At 36.1% G+C, this 20,932-nt stretch overlaps 1 protein-coding gene across 1 annotated transcript in view; it reads right to left on the bottom strand.

The window, feature by feature from the left end:
- Positions 1-20,932, bottom strand: part of LOC136034358 (tRNA dimethylallyltransferase-like) — a 172,372-nt gene that overhangs the window by 121,685 nt on the left and 29,755 nt on the right. The window contains exon 5 of the mRNA XM_065715492.1: positions 6,652-6,787. Coding sequence (XP_065571564.1) covers positions 6,652-6,787 — 136 coding nt within the window. The remainder of the gene's footprint in view (positions 1-6,651; positions 6,788-20,932) is intronic.

Raw genomic sequence — 20,932 nt, 5'->3', positions numbered from 1 at the left:
GGGGAGTTGGGGGGAGGGGGAGGGTTAATTCTAAAAAAAATACACAAAATTAGGTGTTTTAACTTATGAAAGAGCGATCGTACCTTAATGAAATTAAATACAAAAAAACAAGTTTTTTCAACTGAAAGTAAGGAGTGACATCAAAACTTAAAACGCACAGAAATTACTTCGTATATGAAAGGGGCTGCTTCCTCATCAACGCCCCGCTCTTTACGCTAAAGTTTATTGCTGTTTTAAAAAGAAGAGTTGAGAGAAAGAGTCAAACTATAGCGTAAAGAGCGGGGCGTTGATGAGGAAGCAGCCTCTTTCATATACGAAGTAATTTCTGTGCGTTTTAAGTTTTGATGTCACTCCTTACTTTCAGTTGAAAAAACTTGTTTTTTTGTATTTAATTTCTGAACGTTTTTGAATCAATGCATGTTTTGATTTTGGGTCTCCGCAGAGGAATAATCAAAACGAAATTTGAATATTTTTCTTGGGGGGGGGGGGGGTTAAATGGCTTTCTCATAATTTTGATCGAATGATTTTGAGAAAAAAAGAGCGGGGGCGAAGCCTAGTTGCCCTCCGATTTTTTGGTTAATTAAAAAGGCAACTAGAACTTTATATTTTTTACGAATCTTTTTATTGGTAAAAGATTTACGTAGCTTATAAATTAGCTTACGTAAAGAACTTTTGTATTCTCATGTTTTTATTACATATATGAGGGGATTCGCCCCATCGTCAGTACCTCGCTCTTTACACTAAAGCTTAAATTTTATCCCAATTCATTAAGAATGACCCCTGAATCACAAAAGCCGTAGAATAAATAGTTGAAATTACTAAAAATACTTTAGCGTAAAGAGCTAGGTATCATAAGGAGGTGAGCCCCTTATATGGGTAATAATTTCTGTTTGTTTTAAGTTTTATTGCTGTTCCTTACTTCAAGCTGAAAAAGCTTTTTCACATTTATTTTTTATTTTATTTTTTAAATAATGGTAGTAAATCCTGCTCTCCCTTCATGGAAGTTTTCTTTTCCCATGACAAATTCTCGATGGAAAGTTCTCCCAGCATATCCCCCTCTTCTCAACCTCTCCCCCCAACCAAAAAAATCCTCCTGAAAACGCCTGTATACTTCCCAATAACCATTACTATATGTAAGCACAGGTCAAAGTTTGTAACTTGTTGCCCCTCCCACGGGGACTGTGGGGGAGTAAGTCGTCCCCAAAGACATAGTTATAAGGTTTTTCGACTACGCTGAATAAAATGGCTATCTCAGAATTTTGATCCGTTGACTTTGGGAAAATAATTAGCGTGGGAGGGGGCCTAGGTGCCCTCCAATTTTTTTGGTCACTTAAAAAGGGCACTAGAACTTTTCATTTCCGTTAGAATGAGCCCTCTTGCAACATTCTAGGACAACTGGGTCGATACGATCACCCCTGGAAAAAAAAAAAAAAAAAAAAAAAAAAAAAAAAAAAAAAAAAACAAATAAACACGCATCCGTGATCTGCCTTCTGGCAAAAAATGCAAAATTCCACATTTTTGTAGATAGGAGCTCGAAACTTCTACAATAGGGTTCTCTGATACGCTGAATCTGATGGTGTGATTTTCGTTAAGATTCTATGACTTTTAGGGGGTGTTTCCCCCTATTTTCTAAAATAACGCAAATTTTCTCAGGCTCGTAACTTTTGATGGGTAAGACTAAACTTGATGAAACTTATATATTTAAAACCAGCATTAAAATGCGATTCTTTTGATATAGCTATTGGTATCAAAATTCCATTTTTTAGAGTTTTGGTTACTATTGAGCCGGGTCGCTCCTTACTACAGTTCGTTACCACGAACTGTTTGATTTCATATTTAGAAGGACCTCGAAACCCAGATCTCCCATTTTAAATCCCTACCAGATCCAGTGTCATTAGGGGGGGGGGGAAATATTGGAAAACGCTTAAAGTGGAGAGATCAGGATGAAACTTGGTGGAACGAATAAGCACACGTCCAAGATAGGTGACTGACATAACCGGCTTGGATCTGCTCTCTTTGGTGGAGTGGGGGGGGGGGGAGTAATTCGGTAAAATTATAAAAAATGAGATATTTGTAACTTCCGAACGGGTGTTCAGATCTTAATGAAATTTGATATCTAGAAGGATCTTGTGCTTTAAAACTCTCATTTTAAATCCCGACCAGATCCAATGACATTGAAGGGAGCTGGAGGGGGAAACCGGAATTCTTGGAAAACGTGAAAATCGAGGTATCTTACAAATGGGTGATAGGATCTTAATGAAACTTAATATATAGAAGAATCTTATGTCTCAGATAATCCATTTTCAATTCGATTGGATCCAAGGATATAGAGGGTTGGAGAGAAAAACAGAAACCTTGGAAACCGGAAATCTTGGAAAACGCTTAGAGTGGAGAGATCGGAATGAAACTTGATGGGAAGAATAAGCACAAGCTTTAGATACGAGATTGACATTATTGGTATGGATCCGTTCTCTTTGGGGGAGCTGGAAGTTGTTAATTTGGAAAAATTAGAAAAATTGAAGTGTTTTTAACTTAAGAATGGGTGACCGGATCTTAATAAAATCTGATAATTAAAAAAAACTCATGTCTCAAAGCTCTTCTTTTAAATACCGACCAGATCTATTGACATTGGGGGGGGGGGAGTTGGAGGGGGAAACCAGAAAACTTGGAAAACTCTTATAAACGCCGTAGATACGTAATTGACGTAACCGGACTGGATCCGCTTTCCTTGGGGGACTTAGGTGGTGTGGTTCAGTGCTTTGGTGATTTTGGTGCTTCCGGACGTGCTAGGACGATGAAAATTGGTAGGCATGTCAGGGAGCTGCACTAATTGACTCTTTACAGTTGTTTTCCCCGATTTGACCATCTTGGGGGCTGAAGGGAGAGGAAAAATTAGAAAAATTGAGGTATTTTTAACTTACAAATGGGCGATCGGATCTTAATGAATTTTGATATTTAGAAGGACCTCGTGTCTCAGAGCTCTTGTTTTAAATCCCGACCGGCATCAAGCCTTTGATTTTTCTCTTAAAGCAAGCTATTGATTCTTAGAATTTTACTAGAGCTCATATCACATGAGCTCTTGGCTCCTCTTGAGCTCGTCACAAGTGCCATATGAGCTCTTAGCTCTTGTTTTTGAAGAATAGTATATAAATATAAGTAGATTCAAAATTTATTAAATACCCCTAAGAGGTTTCCTTCCTCCCTTACCTGTATTTATGACCCCAGGGCAAGATTGCCCAATGTTTATTATGTACCTTCAGGAACATATGACTTTAACTCCGTAAAGCAAAGTATATGATTACCGCGGTTCCAAACCGGGGTAATCAGTCATTTATGAACGAGCCTATAAATCGTCAACTATATGAGATGTTGGGGAAAAACCAAAATATTCTAAGATACGGCACTATTGGGAATAAAATGAGATCCCATGGAACTAAAATGGACGAATATCCTACAACTTTAGATAAAAAAAAATAATGTTCGTATATTTTATAGGCGTTTCTTTACTTTTAAGAGCCAATAATGTTTAAAATAATGTGTTTTAAAGAATAACGTTCTTTTTTTAAAATAATATTCATACATTTTATAGGCCTAAAATCGCTATTTCTTTACCTTTAAAGGCCGATAATGTTTAAAATAATGTGTTTTTAAGAATAATGTTCTTTTTAAGAATAACTTTCTTTTTAAAAATAATGTTCATACATTTTAAAGGCCTACAATCAGTGTTTCTTTACTTTTAAAGGCCAATAATGTTTAAAATAATGTGTCTTTAAGAATATTGTTCTTTTTAAAAATAAAGTACATACACTTTATAGGCGTACAATCGGTGTTTCTTTACTTTTCAAGGCCAATAATGTTTAAAATGATGTGTTTTTAAGAATAATGTTCTTTTTAAGAATAAAGTTCTTTTTAAAAATAATGTTCATACATTTTATAGGTCTACAATCGGTGTTTCTTTACTTTTAAAGGCCAATAATGTTTAAAATGATTTGTTTTTAAGAATAATGTTCTTTTTAAAAATAATGTTCATACATTTTATAGGTCTACAATCGGTGTTTCTTTACTTTTAAAGGCCAATAATGTTTAAAATGATATGTTTTTAAGAATGATGTTCTTTTTAAAAATAATGTTCATACATTTTATAGGCCTACAATCGGTGTTTCTTTACTTTTAAAGGCCAATAATTTTATCTGCTTTGTAACAGCTGTGTAACCTAACAAATTCCCATTCGTATGAGGTGTTAAAAATGATATTGCCTCAAGGTGTTGTTGCCAATTATACATGTTTTCAACTTCCTTTTAAATCTGGTCGTAATAATAAGGAGATGTCAACATTCTTAATGATATTCTGGCAAACCCCTTAAGGAGTGCTTAAGCCAATGAGAAAGGAGAAAATCTTGAATACTAAGAATTATTGCTAAAAATCATCTCTTATAACTACAAACTTAAGAATCTTTGGGATTATTAATCAGTATAAGATCTACAAAATGACACAAAAATCAAGGCTGTATAATTAGTACAACTCTTTTAAATAGTAAAGGAAGGATATCTTAAATAGCAAATTTTAAAGGAAACTGATGATAATAAAAAAAAAAATTCCCGGCCAAAAATTTTGAAATCTTGTGGCAAATCGAGAGGCTACTTTACAATTCTCTACATCTTCTAAAAGTAATTTTATTACTACTTTTAAAAATTAGAGGTGTCCCCACTAATTAATTTTTTATGAAGCTCTAAAGAATAAAAATGCGAATTTGTTCGGCCTATTCATGTTAAAGCTTTCAATGAAGCCACAATAATTTTTTCATCAAAGAATCTGCTCGTGTCTGCTGTTAATACGCATTTCACTGCTATAGGAAAATAGCATTGGCTTCAAACCTCGGAGATCCACCTTAAACGCTAGCTAAGATACGGCGATATTTTTAATGCAACTAGTAAACCATACGCATTCCTAAATTTTTTGGTAAAATAATCTTTCAGATGTTGATGTGTGGCGCGAAGATTTGGCCCAATCGGTACACCAAGGTACGTCAGTGTATCTTGTGCTTTAATAACATTTTCACCGAACTGAACATTTGCCAGGCAATCTGAGCGGTGATTAAACACCATGAACTCAGCCTTACTCTCATTAAATCGAAGACCAATACATTTATACTCCCTATCAAGAAATTGAAAATTTTTTCTCAATTCCAAAGACTATTCTACTAATATCAAGGATGTCATCCGCATGGTTAGGTAGCGAAACATCAATACCTTTAAATATATATGTGGTTAGAACATACTGTTGTGGCACAATGACTGTACTATTAAACAGGGGTGGAGAAATGTTTTAACTTAAAACATTTTATAGTGCTACAATGGCACCGTGTTATACATATTATCAATGGAATAATCATGACCTATACCTCTCTTCATGAAATACACAGAGTAAAATCATAACTCCTTTCAAATTTCCTACAGAGGTACACCCTCTTTAATTAACTATCATAATAATCAGCATTTAGCCTAATGATGCTACTCAAATACACATACACTGCATGCCAAATATCAATACGAATTCAAATAGCGACGGGGAAAAGCTTTTTAACAGGGGTCTAGAATTTTGATTAATTTTTTGGCTTGACAGTTTTTTTGTTCGTAGGCTAAAAAAAAATCCGTACTTTAAAATTTATATGGCTTTTTTGTACATAATCAAAGGTTTTGGTGACGATAGCAGGTCAAACTGGATGAAATACAATCCCCCATCAACGGTTAAATGGATGTTCATCTTGCTTTCTTTTTTTTGTGCTCAATGACTGGCAAGAGGTGTATTGACCGATAACTGATGATTTTTAACATATATGCTTACATAAAAGGTTCACTCATATAACAACAAGAAAAAACCGTGCAGACAAAGCAATTGAGACTTTTTTTGGCAGTGTAACTAGAATAATGACTTTTCGCTCAAAAGATACTTACAAATGTAAGAAAAACTGCACCCAATCCAGGGGGCACAGCCAGGGCCTTATCAAGGATTTTTTTTGGGGGGAGGGGGGTGGAACGTGGGTTTTACAAAAGGATTTTTTCCTGGGGTGGGGGTTGCAAACACTCTAAATACGCCAACAAAAATATGTTTATAATCATTTTTGTTACGTTTTTACGAGACCGAAAAACATTTCTGGGGGGGGTCAAAATCCCTAACCTCAGATACGGCCTTGGGCGCAACCCCCTGTCCAGTTAATAAACCACTGAGTTCGATTCTCTTTGGTCCCCAATCATTTGAATGGTATGATAGCTTTTCTTTAATTTTAAAACGGAAAAGGAATCAATATACAAATTTAGTGTTACACCAAAATCATCCTTAGTTTTCCAACAAAACATTTAAAATCATAATTTTGAACTATCGATTTGGAGAATTGCTACAAGTCCTAATGAACAGGGTGGATAGAAGATATTTATATGAAAGACAGTAAATCAAAGAACAGGAAGTACATTTTTAGGCACAACTCATAGTCTTGCAGAATTTGTTCTATTTTTTTATTATTATTTAGCTTTAGATGCTTCACACGGAGAAGTATTTTACCCACCCTCCTCTTATTTAGCCAATGTGCAATTGCCTCGTGTATTTCTTATGATTTAACTATAAATATATCAAATTGAATTTGGTTTTACTGACCTGGTTGCATTGGACCCAAAAGACGATGGCATTTTGAAATCTGAGCGGGCCACCTAGATCGGAGCCACCCATTGACCTCTGCTCAACTAGAATATCACTCATCGGTCTTCCATTCAGTTGATAAACTTGTAACGCCCTAGGATAATTAAGATGATTAGAAAATTATTCCCAAAGAGGACAGGGTTTTGGGAGTAGGTCAAACCTCTCCATCTCCTTTTGGTCTAAAAACACATCTTTACCTAATGCTAGTGATCTGTTTTTACCAAGCGCAGAGGAAAATTTTGCAATTGATCTGATTGGCAAGTTCAGAAAAAAAAAGTAAACGTTGAATTTTTCGAACCGTTGAATTTGAACGTTCTCATGACAACAGTGGCAGCTTTATCAAAAATTACCATGAGTACTACGCACAGAATTTTCATCATTTGACGTTCCAGTTCTTGTTTCTAGATATATACAACTCTAAATTGACCTAATCTTACAAATTTTGAATTAATTGAATTGCTGAACGGCAACAGTAAACTCTCATTGTAAATAGGCCTTTAGGATTTCTGGTTAAGATTAATTTGTATTAATTTCTTCGTTTTGTCAGATATCAACTTCTGTTTTCGCATTTATTAGTTTCTTTTATTTTTAGATTTGGATCGCTAAGAAGCCAATCTGACTAAGTCCATAGAACAAGATATGCTAGACAGTTATGAAAATTCAAAATAGATATCCAGTTATTATTTTAATTTTTATTTGGTTATTATAGTTTTACTTATTTGGTTATTATTTTAATGCATTTGCCATCAGACGAAAAACAATTATTGGCGTTTTCTTGCACGCTTTAACACGGAAAATGTTCTTATATGGGAAATGAGCTTATTCAAATTCGTTAAAGTTCTTTTCACTTTTTAGTATTAGCCCTAATTTATGCAAAATGGCCTTGTTGCTGGAAAAAATTATGGATTTAATGAACCATCTTGAGTCCATTTCACTAACCCCCCCCCCCAAAAAAAAATTAAATTGACAAGGTAAGGTTTGCCTCTAAAGGACAGGTGTACCCAAACATTAAAACGTAGCTACTTCACAACTGTGCAAAAATTTCGAGTTACCCAATCAAAGATTGAATTGTAAATGTTTTCGTTTCACTCAAACGATTCACTTGTAAACATTTGTGTTTATTTCAGGCCCAGCGCCCACGGGGAAACTGTTTCAAGAAAATGGTTGGAAACTAGTCTCATCTGCAACTGGTTTACGACCACTTTACAACCAAAATGAAACGTGTTCCCGTCCACGGATGCGAGTGGAAGTCAATCAATTGTGTTAACCTAATTAAGCAGTGCAGTGTTGTTAACTATGTTGAGTTCCAACGAGGAAAACTTAGTTGATTACTATAAGTACCACAGGTTTCTTAGGGTTCAGAGGGAGTATTGGGTCCATCCCTACTTGGAAAAGGATGCAAAGTCTCGTCTGTTCTTAATAGCAAAAGAACTGTCTCAAACAGATAGAAATTTTATCGCATTTTACAGTTGTACAGTTTATAGTTGTACAGCTCTTCGTGCTTCTCCACTTCTCCTACGAATTTTACGTTTAATTCCTGGTCTGACATGTTGAGAGCCAAAATAATTGGACAATATCAACGCGGTAGCTCCCGAAAATTTGTGGGACAACACTCTGCAACGCAACTGTAACCACGGCTGGAGGCTCAGACGGAACCGTTTGTAGTCTGATTGGAAACCAGTTTCATCTGGATTGCCTCGTGGGCAGGCCCCCAATCTGCTTCAAGGCCATGGTCACAAAACAGTTGCGTACGCCATTGGTTAGCACTTCTATTCTCAAAACAGTAGCCCCACGGGCACTGGGCCTTGAAGAGTGTGATTTCAGCAATTAGAGCAAATCAACCTAACAAATAAAGGATAAGTAACAAAATATCCAAAAACAAATCAGGTTGAAAAGGATACGGCATCCTAAAAGGTTCCTTTAGTCTTTGTCTAGCCTTCCTTTAAACTTAGCTAATGCTGCCGTAGCATAACGACCCTAATCTAATGACAGTTGAAAAATAAATATGAGGAAAAAATTGGCAGTCATTTAGGGAAGACTGGTTGAGAACGCCAATTCTTTTTTTTTTTCTCGGTCTGTCTTGCCGATTTGAATGCTGGCCAAACGTAATTTTGACTGTCGTATTTATTTTTTGTTTTTTTATACTTAAAGCAAACCTGAAATTTACATACCAGCCTAATAACCTACCGGCTCGAAGCACTTTTGTCGCCTGAGTGTTAATTAAAATTATGACGAATTTAACAACAATAAAGAAAAGCTTGAACGAACGGAGAAATTTTTCTTGAAATAGTGGAAAACCATTCACTGGCTGAATTAACAATCGAATACTTCAGACATACCTGTCTGAACATATATATATATATATATATATATATATATATATATATATATATATATATATATATATATATATATATGTATAACGTGGTAAAGGTAAATTATTCAGTGAGAAAAAAAAATAACTGAGAACTTGTCAGTTATCCCAACAACACTCTAGTTCTTGACCTGAATAAAACCGGTTTCTCTGTCTACATTCGGGGATAATTAGCTTAGTCTCAGTGAGATAAACTACTATACAGGTATATTTTAATTAAATATTTAATATATGGAGTTAGTTAGATTAGGTTATGTATTTAATATAATGCGTTCTGGGCGGCCAGTTTTCCATAATTCTCAATGGTAGTTTCCATAATTTTGTTTCTAAAGTAATATATTTTCATCATATTTTGGTATATTTGATTATAATTAACCTGATTTCACTCCTTAAGCGTGGCCGGGATAACTGAGAAGTACCAAAAACTGTGTTCCTAGTTTAACAATTAAGACATAATATAAGCATTACCGAGGCCTTGACTGAACTTATCTATCCAATCACCTAGGACAAACAGTGTAAATAAACACAATCAACCAAAAAAGTGTGTACCAGGATCAGATTAACACAAAAAAAGTAGACACCGCCTTAAAATACTACTATTTCAAACAGCATTACTTAAGACCACACTGGTTCTTGAAATCCAATAGCCTCTATTAGTCTATTAGTATAGGTGTCAACGAGGGGCTGTCCACTGTTCGCCACCTGATGTATTTCTGGGGCCGTTACTTGTCACTCATTACTTCAACGTTTGACAAACTTCCTTCGCCCCTCTCCACGCTACATGCGCGTCGCATGGTGTACATGATCTTGAAAAAGGGGGCTCTTCTCTGGTATCACTTGTAAGAGGAACAACTGTTAGTGAGCTTCACTGAGGGGTTTAACGCTTAGGGGAACTACCTATGTTTTTCTCGTGGAGGGCCAAAAAGACGTCTTTTTATGCTGGAGTTTTTCACAGATCTCTTGGACTGATTTTACGAGAATGCCCCGCATTTAACATGTATGCAGGCATATAATGCATATAGCCAGTTTAAGGTCACTAATAAGATCCATTAAATTAAAAAAAAACATGTTTTTTCAACTGAAAGTAAGGAGCAACATTAAAAAATAAAACGAACAGGAATTAATACGCATATGAAGGAGATTGCCCCCTTCTCTACACCTCGCTCTTTATGCTAAATTTTTGATGGGGCAATTTTCGTTAAGATTTCTATGACTTTTAGGGGGTGTTCGTCCCTTTTTTCTGAAATCAGGCAAATTTTCTCAGGTTCGTAGCCTTTAAGGCCCAGCGCCCATGGGGCAACTGTTTCAAGACAATGGTTGGAAACTAGTCTCATCTTCAACTGGTTTACGACCAGCTTACAACCAAAATGAAACGATGTCTCCACCCACAGACGCCAGTGGTTGTGGATTAGTTGTTTATATCAAATTGAACAGTGCCGTGTGGTTACGATGAGAAAGACTTAGCTGATTACAATGAGTATCGCAGGTTTCGTAGAGTTCAGAGGGAGTATTGGGCCCGTCCCTACTAGGAAAAGAATGAAAAGTCTCGTCTGTTCTTGTGAGCAAAAGAACTGTCCCAAACAGATAGAAAATTAACACATTTTACAGAATTTTTACAGAAAGTTTATAGTTGTACAGCTCTTCGTGCTTCTCCACTTCTCCTACGAATTTCAGGTTTAATTCTTGGTCTGACATATTGAGAAACAAAATACCTTGACAATATCAACGCAGTAGCTCCAGAAAATGTGTGGGACAACACTCTGCAACACACCTGTGCCCACGGATGGAGGCTCATAAGCCCAGTGCCCACAGAACAACTATTTTGAGACTAGAATTGCTAAGCGATTGCGCTTACAACTGTTTTGTGACCATGGCCTTGAAGTAGAGTGGCGACCCTTCCACGAGGCAATCCAGATCAGGCTGGAATCCAATCAGTCTAAAACCGATTCCGTATGAGACTCCAGCCGTGGTTACACTTAAGTTGCAGAGTGGTATCCCACACGTTTTAGGGAGCTACCGCGTTGACACTGTCCAATTATTTTGGCTCTCAACATGTCAAACCAGAAATTAAACCTGAAATTCGTAGGAGAAGTGGAGAAATATGAAGAGTTGTACAACTATAAACTTTCAGTGTACTCAAGGAAAGACTTGACAGAGAAAGAATGGCAAATTGCGTTGAGAACAGTCAAGATTTAGCATTCTTTTCCAAATAGGGATGGACACAATACTCCCTCTGAACCATACGAAACCTGCGATGCTCATGGTAATAAATTAAGTTTTCCTCGTCGAAACTCAACATAGTTAATCTGCACTGCTCCTGATCCACAACCACTCGCGTCCTTGGGCGGGGACACATTTCATTTTGGCTGTAAACTGTTCATAAACCAGTTGCAGATAAGACTAGTTTCCAACCGTTGTCTTGAAACAGTTGTCCCGTGGGTGCTGGGTCATACGGAACTAGTTTTAGACTGATTGGAAACCAGTCTCATCTGAATTGCCTCGTGGGCGGGCACCCACTCTACTTCAAGGCCATGGTCACAAAACAGTTGCGTACAAAATCAGTTAGCAATTCTAGTCTCAAAACAGTTGCCCCGTGGGCGCTGGATCTAATGGGTAAAACTAAACTTTATGAAACTTATATAGTTGAAATCAGCACAATAAGCCGATTCTTTTGATATATCTCTTGGTATCAAAATTCCGTTTTTTAGAGTTTCAGTTACTATTGTGCCGGATCGCTGCTTACTTACAGTTCGTTACTACAAACTGTACCAAGAAGTGTGTGTTTGATTTGGGCGAGCAGATATCAAGCTTGAAAAGGCACACTTTGAGCGAGTACCATAATGGTCGCGTCTTTTACGCGTTTTTTTCCAAAATTTTCTGGAAGGAGGGGTCATAGAAAAATTAGAAGAAATTTAACTTAAGTACTTATTATGTTTTACTATATTTAGCTATAAAAACGGACATGCTTAAGCAAAATTGCTATGAGCAAAATTTTTTCCAAGGGGAGGAGAGGGGGGTTCAAAGCCTGTATTTGGGCCTTTTGATGCTCAAATTCCTCGACTACTCCAGTAACCCTTGAAGACATTTGGGTGTTCGTATAATTCTTGTTTTTGTCTCGTTATCTTTTTTCTTTTGCTCTTCCCATATTCCACAGGTGAATTCCTGGTACGTAGCAATTATATTGTATAGTTCTTTTCTACACTAAACCAGAATTCCCAGACATAAACAACCTTTGGCTGCCCTGACAAAGGGGACCAACGAGGACCCAGGTAGTCGTAAACTCCTTTTCTACACAAACAGCAACTGCAAAGATCAGTTTTAAAATGAGCCCAAGTTCAAGGATTTTACAAAACATTCCCCAAATCTACAATATAGATTATTGTTGCAAAAAGATATCAACTTAAGGGTTATCACTCAATTTCTGAACTTATTTATAGCAGGGTTACTTGACAACATAGCCATTTATTTCTAGGACTTATAACTTCCGTACACATTTATTTTAAGGCTCCATCTCACTCCACAAAGACAGACAAGACAAACATCCATCAGGTATGTCACCCTTCATTTCGTCTCCAAAAAATAGTGTTACTAAGTGAAAGCAAAAAATTGGCGTGGTTTGGAGAGAGAGGTTAAATAAGGACCACGGAAAGAATTCCTAGGCATTGACCTTGCAAGATTGCATGCTTTAAAGCTGGCGACAAGTTTTTTTTTTTTTTCTCGTCTGTTGATGACCTAAGTTTTCAAATGGAAGTCACAGATCTCTCTCTGCGTTACTTCGAAAAAATAAACGCAATATGCTATATAAAAATCAGACGCTTGGGTATAAGAATACAGAATCAGATTCTTGTTCATCTGATCTTGTACATAAAATCAGAACTCCTATAGAATCAGATCTCGTACATAGAAGAGAAAGGAAGGAGAAAAAAAATGAAGGGGAAGCTTTCAGATATCCCTCTCCGCGGGAATACCTCACAAAAATAAAACACAATATGCTACATAAAACGTCGGATGCTTGGGTATAAAAACAAAGAATCAGATTCTGGTTCTTGGAGAAACATTTTGACTCCACCCCCAAATTCTCGAGTCCATGTAAGTACAAATATCTACAACCTTATGAAAATGACGGAAGATTTTTCACGGTCCGGAAGGGCCTTGCATGCCCAACAGTGTGCCCTAATGTCATAATTTCCCGATTCATCTTGGGGGAAGGGTGATTCAATCATGCTAGGATACTATTTCTCAACTTTTTAGAGTTGCAATCGCCACACTTAGTCTAGAATCTAGCCAGTCAAATTCCCCTGTATTCGACAGTAATTTGAGCCTAGTTAATCTGTTTTATCAGTATGTTCTAATTTCCACATTATTTCCATTGATTGACACGTGCTTCTTCATTTTCATAAGTTGCTATTTTTAGATTTCTTTCTGCTTTTTGATATTTTTGGTATAAGATCTATTCAATTAACCAACGAACAGCTCTATCGCAGATGAGAATTTAATTTTTTCTGGCTGCCTTAGATCCTTTGTTTATGGGGTCAGGATCCGGATCTCAAGCCCAAATCTTCGGGCATGTACGCAGTTTTTTGGGCGCTCATTAGTTAGAAAACAATAAGGGAGAGAGTTATGGCGGTAATAAAAATAAGTTTACTTGGTAACTTGAATATGAAGTGTGCCAAAATTTAAGCAAATTTAGAATTTTGGAGGCGGACCACCTCTGCCGTGGTGTGCATCTTTCTCTCTTTCTAGCTCTCACTTGCTCTATCTTCGTCTCTCTCTTTCTCGCTCTCTCTCTCGCGGTCCACCCCTTCGAAACCACTTCTGACCCCAATAACGCCCCCTAAAGGAGTTGCGGCTCTTAAAAAGTTGACAGATCACCATTCAAATTCTCCTTTTTCCACAAAATCCTGGATTCTCCCTCTCCTTAAACACCTGTATTCCTCAGATTATAGGGCATTTTCAAAATCTTCGGGTAGAAGCCAGCTAGTTAATATTTTGACTATCGTGCTCAGTGGAGCAGGAAATCCGATAAGCTTTCCAATTCTGGAGAGCAAATCTTGGTTTTGAATAGCGATTCTTTTTAATCTATTCTCACGACTGCCTATATATTTCTCCGAATTATTCAGAATCTGTTCACCCACTGACAAACCGACTTATCAAGACATAGAATTCCCCGCAATTTTCCCATCTCTCCTCAGGTACGTAGTAGTTTTGGATTTTACGACATTAAATTTTTGACATGTTTCAAACATCAATTCTTAACATAGATTAACTCAACAATTGACAATATATCTTTCAGCTCCTGTTCATTCAGTAAATTACTCTGATAAGAGCCAACACACAGATACCGATTTCCGAGAAACCAATTCGAAGTCAAAATCATTTTTCATCTAAACACCCATCATCCTGCCGGCGATTAACTTAAAAGTCGTCAAAGGTCAAATGGTGCTCCCAATAGGGTTGCCTATCATTAAATCCCGCTGAGAACAGTAGGCCTATTCTCCCCAAAATGAGATACTCGACGAAAAGGATTTTAAAACCGTCAATCAGATTGCAATCCTCCGTTCACCTAAATATGAAAAGCTTGTGCGAAATTACTAAACAGGTGGATTTTAAAAACAAGGCTGAAGGGGGCTGTTAGCTTCCTAATGGTATCCTCCCGTCGCGTCAATTCGTTACAGGTCCACTTAAAGGTTGCAGTAACCCAAACAAATCGAAGTTCTGAGACTCAACGCCTACTACCACCAGAAACGATAATTTAACTAGGGCTAAAGAGAAAAAGAAAGATTATTCTCATATAATTCCATTGTAAAAACTATGCTTTAGTTACTTTGATTTACGTCTGTGAAGCATTTTTATAAACCAATCAAATTATTCCCGTATGAAAAACGAAAATCTTTTGAGACACAAACTGTTTTTTATGCAGTCCCATTTCATTTCTAAAAGTTTTTAACTTTTTTTCATTTTTAAAGTGTTTACAAGTTTTCTTCTCAGCGTTTATGGTATCTCTATAAAATTTCACTTTGCTCTTTGCTTTTCATTGGCGTTATCTAACAAAAAAAACGTCTTGCTTGATATTTTCACTTAAAAATTAAAAAAACGACAATTTGTCCCCTAAATTTTGAAAATATATCCCCCCAATGGTTTTGGTGAAGTAACGCCACTGGACCAAAGGACCCCAACTTGTCCTATTAAATCATACATATTACCTTCACTTATAGGCCATAGAGTTTTTTGTTTGTTTCTTTTTTTTTAACGACTCAAATTGCTAAGAATGTATATTATGTCCGTCGTTTGCAAAATATGTACTTAATGTGTTTTGAGCGTAGGCTTTTAAATTGCAATTACAGATTCATATCTGAACTTAAAGCAAATGCGGTATAAAAACAAATATTAAACAACAACAATCTGCATAGCTTTTGGAACAGAATAGTTGACACGGTTGAGAGAGTTGACGTGATTTTGAGGTTTGGTGATTTCTCCTTTTAATATACTGGGACCAGGACCGCAAGATTACTGGAACAGAACTTCGACGAATCGTTCTTGATCCTCCTCGGTCCTGGCCATCATTTGCTTTGTTTCTCCTTTGCTCCGATAGCCCTTTTGCAATAGACAATGAACCAGGGTTTTATTTTACATGTATTCTCTTAGGTGACACATTATCGAGAGGGGGGAGAGGGTTGATTAAAAGGAAGGGAAGGGGTCGGAAGGGAAGAACACGATAAATATGTCAACGCAGATATTCTCTAGAAGAAGAAAAATAGAATAAATATGGTTTGACAAAGAAAACTTAACGTTTTGACAAGAAAACACATTTGTTGATCATTTCTGCATACAGTGAAGCTAGTGAGGAAACTCCCCAAAGATGGGTTCCAAGGCCCTCCTTCCCAGTAAAATAGGAAAATTTGGTCATAAATCCCATTTGTTCGTGGTTTCAACCCCCCCCCAGAAGAAACCTCATGAGCCCAAAGAAGAACTCCAACCCTAGATCAGACTAAAAGTACGTTCGTAATCCTTTGCAGAAAAATACCGTAACCTAACTTCCCCTAAAAGTTAAGACTATATTTCCAGGCTGTTAAGACTGAATAAAAACAAAGATTTTTTTTTATTTAATCGAAAAAACGAACAAAGCTGTGTTTATTTGACAAGTTGAAAAACCAGAGGTACAGTTCAGATGGGGAATTCTCCCTTTTTTAGTCTGCTATATCAAGTCACGATATTGTTAATCGATGAAAACAAAAGAAAAGGGCGTGCTAGATAAAGCAAAAATAGGCCCAGACGCAGAAAAAAGGAGCAAACGTATGCCTGCCAAGAATTTTTTTGTTCAGCGGCAAAAAAAAAGAAATGCGTGACAGAAAAAAAACTAAATGGACCTCAAAGCTTTTGTAACCACTGGATAAAAAATCGCCGTATAGATCTGGCGTTATCTCAAAAGAAATGCCATTCACGCGATGAGGAAAAAGTTGTAAAACACCAGGCAATATATCAATTAAAAGGCCAAAGAGAAATCATGGGTCAACTTCGATGAAAAATTTGGAGACAAAAAAAAGGATATGACAGCCTAGCAGATTAATCTGCAGTTTTTATAAGAAATGAATGACGCTTAAAACGAGCACTCATTTGGAAGAACACATTTTTAAGCTAAGCAATTAAATACTATAAATTAATTTTGCTTTGAAGAGAATGTAATCTATTTTTGGACCTTGGAAAATCTATCATTTAGAAAATGAGCAATATATTTCAATTTTAGAAAGACGCAACAAAAATTAAAACTATTGGCAAGGAAGCCGGGCTCTAGTTACCCATTAAGGACTGTCGGAGACCCTTCGAAAAAAATTCGATTCCGAAATATTTCGCCAACGGAAAGTTGGGATCTCTTTGACTTCAGACATATATTTTTTAGCTTTTCAGCAAATTCATTTTTCAGCTTCATATTTTCATTTTTTTTCAGCTAATTCATATTTTTCAGCAAATTCATTTATAAACATCCAAGACGAGGCATGAGTCTTATTGTAAGTTTTCTATTTTAAGTTAATATGACTTGATTAATTTAGCTTCTAATTGGGTCAAAGATTAGCTGCCTTGGATAGCTTGACAAAACTTAATTCTGCCAAAAAAGAAGCTTGGTTATTTTTTTGGAGGAAGAATTTTTTTTAATTTGGTAAATATTTTCTAACTTAGTTCATAGATGTTGAATATGTAAGAATTCATTTTTTTTTTTGGTAATGTAATAACAATGTATTAAAATGTATCTGTGCAACAAATTCCAGTTACTATTGTCGAAATGTTATCTTCCTCTGATGACATTTGTTTACTTTTGCAAAAATTCGCAAATCATAGCCAGACTTGACATTCTTGTTTATTTATTTTTTGACATCTGGTTTGGTGTAAGTGCTGTAAACCTTTTGGTTTATGATCTTATTTTTGTTGCGTCCATATTTTTCTTTTTCTCTAGGTGATCAACTAAATGATACCTTTCTCACTTCCAGGAACGTATACAGTAAGGGCTATCGGGTTCTTGCCCCTTGATATTTCTAAATTTTTACAACCTTCATTTTTTCAAGACATCATTCATGATGCCAGGCCACTTGAAACTTGGGGCATGATACGCCACTTGTCCATCTTCTTTTTTTTTTGCTTAGGGTTTTCTTATTAATCAGACAAGGGGTTGTCAGGAGCACGTCCTATGAAAGAGCGTTACCAGTGCAGCGTCACAAGTACACTTGGTAAAGCTCTTCTTCAATACTCAAGTATGGAGCGGCTCCTTTTATAAGTAGTCTGAGTCTGAGCGTGCCATATTTATATGAGTTTGCCGTGTTGCCATGGCAAACATATATACTAGTCGAAATACCTCGTGCGGGGGGGAGGGGGCTGTGGATGTACTTACAGAAGAAAATCCTCTTGACTTAGTTAAAACCTCTTACTTAGAAAGGTTAAAATGATATCCGATCGGTACAAGCACTCACCAGTAAAACCCTAGTTTCGATTGTATAGATCCGTGTTTCCTAATGTGGAGCTCAGACCCCACCAGTAGGGCATGGCAATATTTTGGTGGATAATGGACAGGACGTGCACCCTACGGCTGACTATACTTTAGAACCTTAATTTTGAAGAAGAAAAAATCATGTGAATGACGTAACATTCAAACGCATTTAAAGAGAAAAAAATCGACGATAGAATTACATTTACGTTATACATTGTTTAAAAGGTGTTGTGTCCAGACAATATTCTTTCAATAGATATAAAGTTAAGGGCCTATTAAGCTTCCATCAGATGAACATACGTAGAATTCTGAATAAAAAAAGTTTATATATCCCGTAAATAAATGTGTCTAGGTAGGGCAGGGCTCAAAATTGTTTGAGAACCACTGCTATAGATCGACCTTAACAGGGTTTTAGGCCCCCCAGCGAAACTAGGGTATCCGTATTCGGCTATAGGATTTATGTGAGTTTTAAAGAGAGGGATGATCCTATAAAAACAAATACTTAGTTTTGGAAATCAATCAAACATTCGAAATTAACATTCGGTCATTAGGTGTGTTGATTTCAAGTTTCAGTAAAGCAAAAACAGCATTTCGTAGCAGCTATAGCAGTCGATTGTGCTTTACTGAAAGCTTATATACGAACCTGTGGCAGGTAAAACCGTAATTGGGAGTGGCGATCCCCCCGTTCATGTTTATTGCTTTAAAATACTGTTTTTGTTAAAATTCATCGTCAATATCACAATATTTAAAACAAATAATGGGAATTATTTATTATAAGTAGCCTATTACCTTAAATTCAATAAATATGACAATAATTGAAATCAGCATAAAAAATTGTAATATATATCTTAGGCTACGTTGTTTTCAAACTTCTATTTTTAGAGTTTCGTTTTAGTATGGATTAGAGTCGCTCTACATTTACTATTCATCACCATTTGGAAAGTCGTTTTACAAATCTGTCAGTAACCAATATTGTCACGTGTCAAAGACTTTTTTATCGTTGCCAAGGATAAATTAAAATCAAAACGGATTCAAAAATGTAAAAAATTAAAAAAAAAGTGTAAATTGTAAACTGGTTTTAAAGGTAGATTAAGTTTTTGTAATTCCAGCCACTACGCTTACAACCGAAGTGAATTTTTTTTCAAGATCGTCGGGCCTATTGCCAAATGCTCGAATGAATTTTCAATTCAAAGCTTCCACAAAAAAGAGGAATGACCTCTTTAAAAGACAATAATTTAGTTGATCCGTATGGTCTGAAATTAAATTTAAAATCAAAGCCCACTAACTTAGTGCAAAAGTAAAAAATAATGTTCCCCAGGAGGAACACGCATACCAGAACACAGAAGGGAGGAAGCTCTGCCCTAAAAATGTGAGCCTCGGTGCGCAGCTTTTTTTCTCCTTCTCGTTAACAAAATATATTGGGTTGAACCATGTACTACCTTAGGGGGGATCGCACCCCTGAGCTGTCACTTGTTGGATGTCTGATTTACTGTCATGATAAAAATAGAAAAAAAAACTCAAATTTGTCACAGGAGCGTTCTGATTTTGGATGACCCATATGACGAATGCAGAAAATGCTGAAATTGAGGCAGTTTGCCAAAAGCATATTTTTCCAAGCTTTATTCATCCGTAGCATACATATATTATTTCATTACATTCATATACTAATTTCAAGATACACTTTTGAGTACCATTCATAACTAAAACCGTGATTTTCTAAGATTTTTTTTTGGTTTTTACAACTTGTTGGTTGTTTCTTTTTGGTTGGTACTGCCCTAAGTTCTTAGGGCAGTATCCCATTTTAGTCAATGTTGTCGCGTTACAACTAATTAATGAAGTTTTGCAATGTTTTTCGCATGTAAAAACTCAAAACCGTGATTTTCAAAGATTTTTTTTTTGGTTTTTACAACTTGTTGGTTGTTTCTTTTTGGTTGGTACTGCCCTAAGTTCTTAGGGCAGTATCCCATTTTAGTCAATGTTGTCGCGTTACAACTAATTAGTGAAGTTTTGCAATGTTTTTCGCAGGTAAAAACTCAAAAATAAGTAATATTATGATCCGTAAAGAAAACTACACCCTAAAAGGAAATTTACACCTTCTTAAGCTGTTTGGTACAAATTTTTAGCTTATTTTTGGCAGATCTTTCATCCACATTTCTTTCGTTTTAGATTTTGCACCTGCTACTACAAAAGCTGCGTACCTGCATGGGGGCCTTTTTATTAAAACTTGAATTCCCGATTGTTTTCCAATTTTTTAAGAAATTTATGCTTTTGTAACTTTCTACTTAACCAATTCAAATAAATAAGATTTCATTTCCAATATTCTTGGTACTTTAAAGCATCGTCTAATTTTGACGAATACGAGATAATCATGTAAAATGTTGAATTACACTCTGGTATGACAATATTTGTCTCAGAAAAAGAATTACAACTAATTAAATTGCCTGAAGAGACTCGTTTTTGGCAACCAAGTTAAAACTAAATAATCACAAATTTGACAAGGCCGTTGACCTTTCAATAATCGTTCTTATTGGTTCATTTGCGACAATTCCTATTTAAAATTCACGGGAAACTATTCTCCTCTACTCCTGATTAGACACGCAGGTGGGAGTCCCTTTGGACCCCTTCCCCCCAAAAAATCAACTTTTCGTTTATTGTTCTACGATTTTTATCACGATTAATCTGTTTCATGCTGTTTGAAGCTAAAAAGGCGTACATACGTCTGAAGGACTTTCCCGGGAAATTTGACAAGGCTCCCAGCAAATTCTAGATCTAACATCCCTTGAAATAAGTATTTAATACCCCCCGAAGGGTTAGAACGACATTCACCTATATGGACTATGATGATCGGTTTACATTATAAGTAAACCGTTTAAGGTCCATCATTCCAA

The sequence above is a fragment of the Artemia franciscana genome, chromosome 13 (assembly GCF_032884065.1).
Source record: "Artemia franciscana chromosome 13, ASM3288406v1, whole genome shotgun sequence".
Classification (NCBI taxonomy): Eukaryota; Metazoa; Arthropoda; class Branchiopoda; order Anostraca; family Artemiidae; genus Artemia; species Artemia franciscana.
Note: the sequence above shows the minus strand (reverse complement) of the source record. Positions and strands in the feature narration are given on the sequence as shown.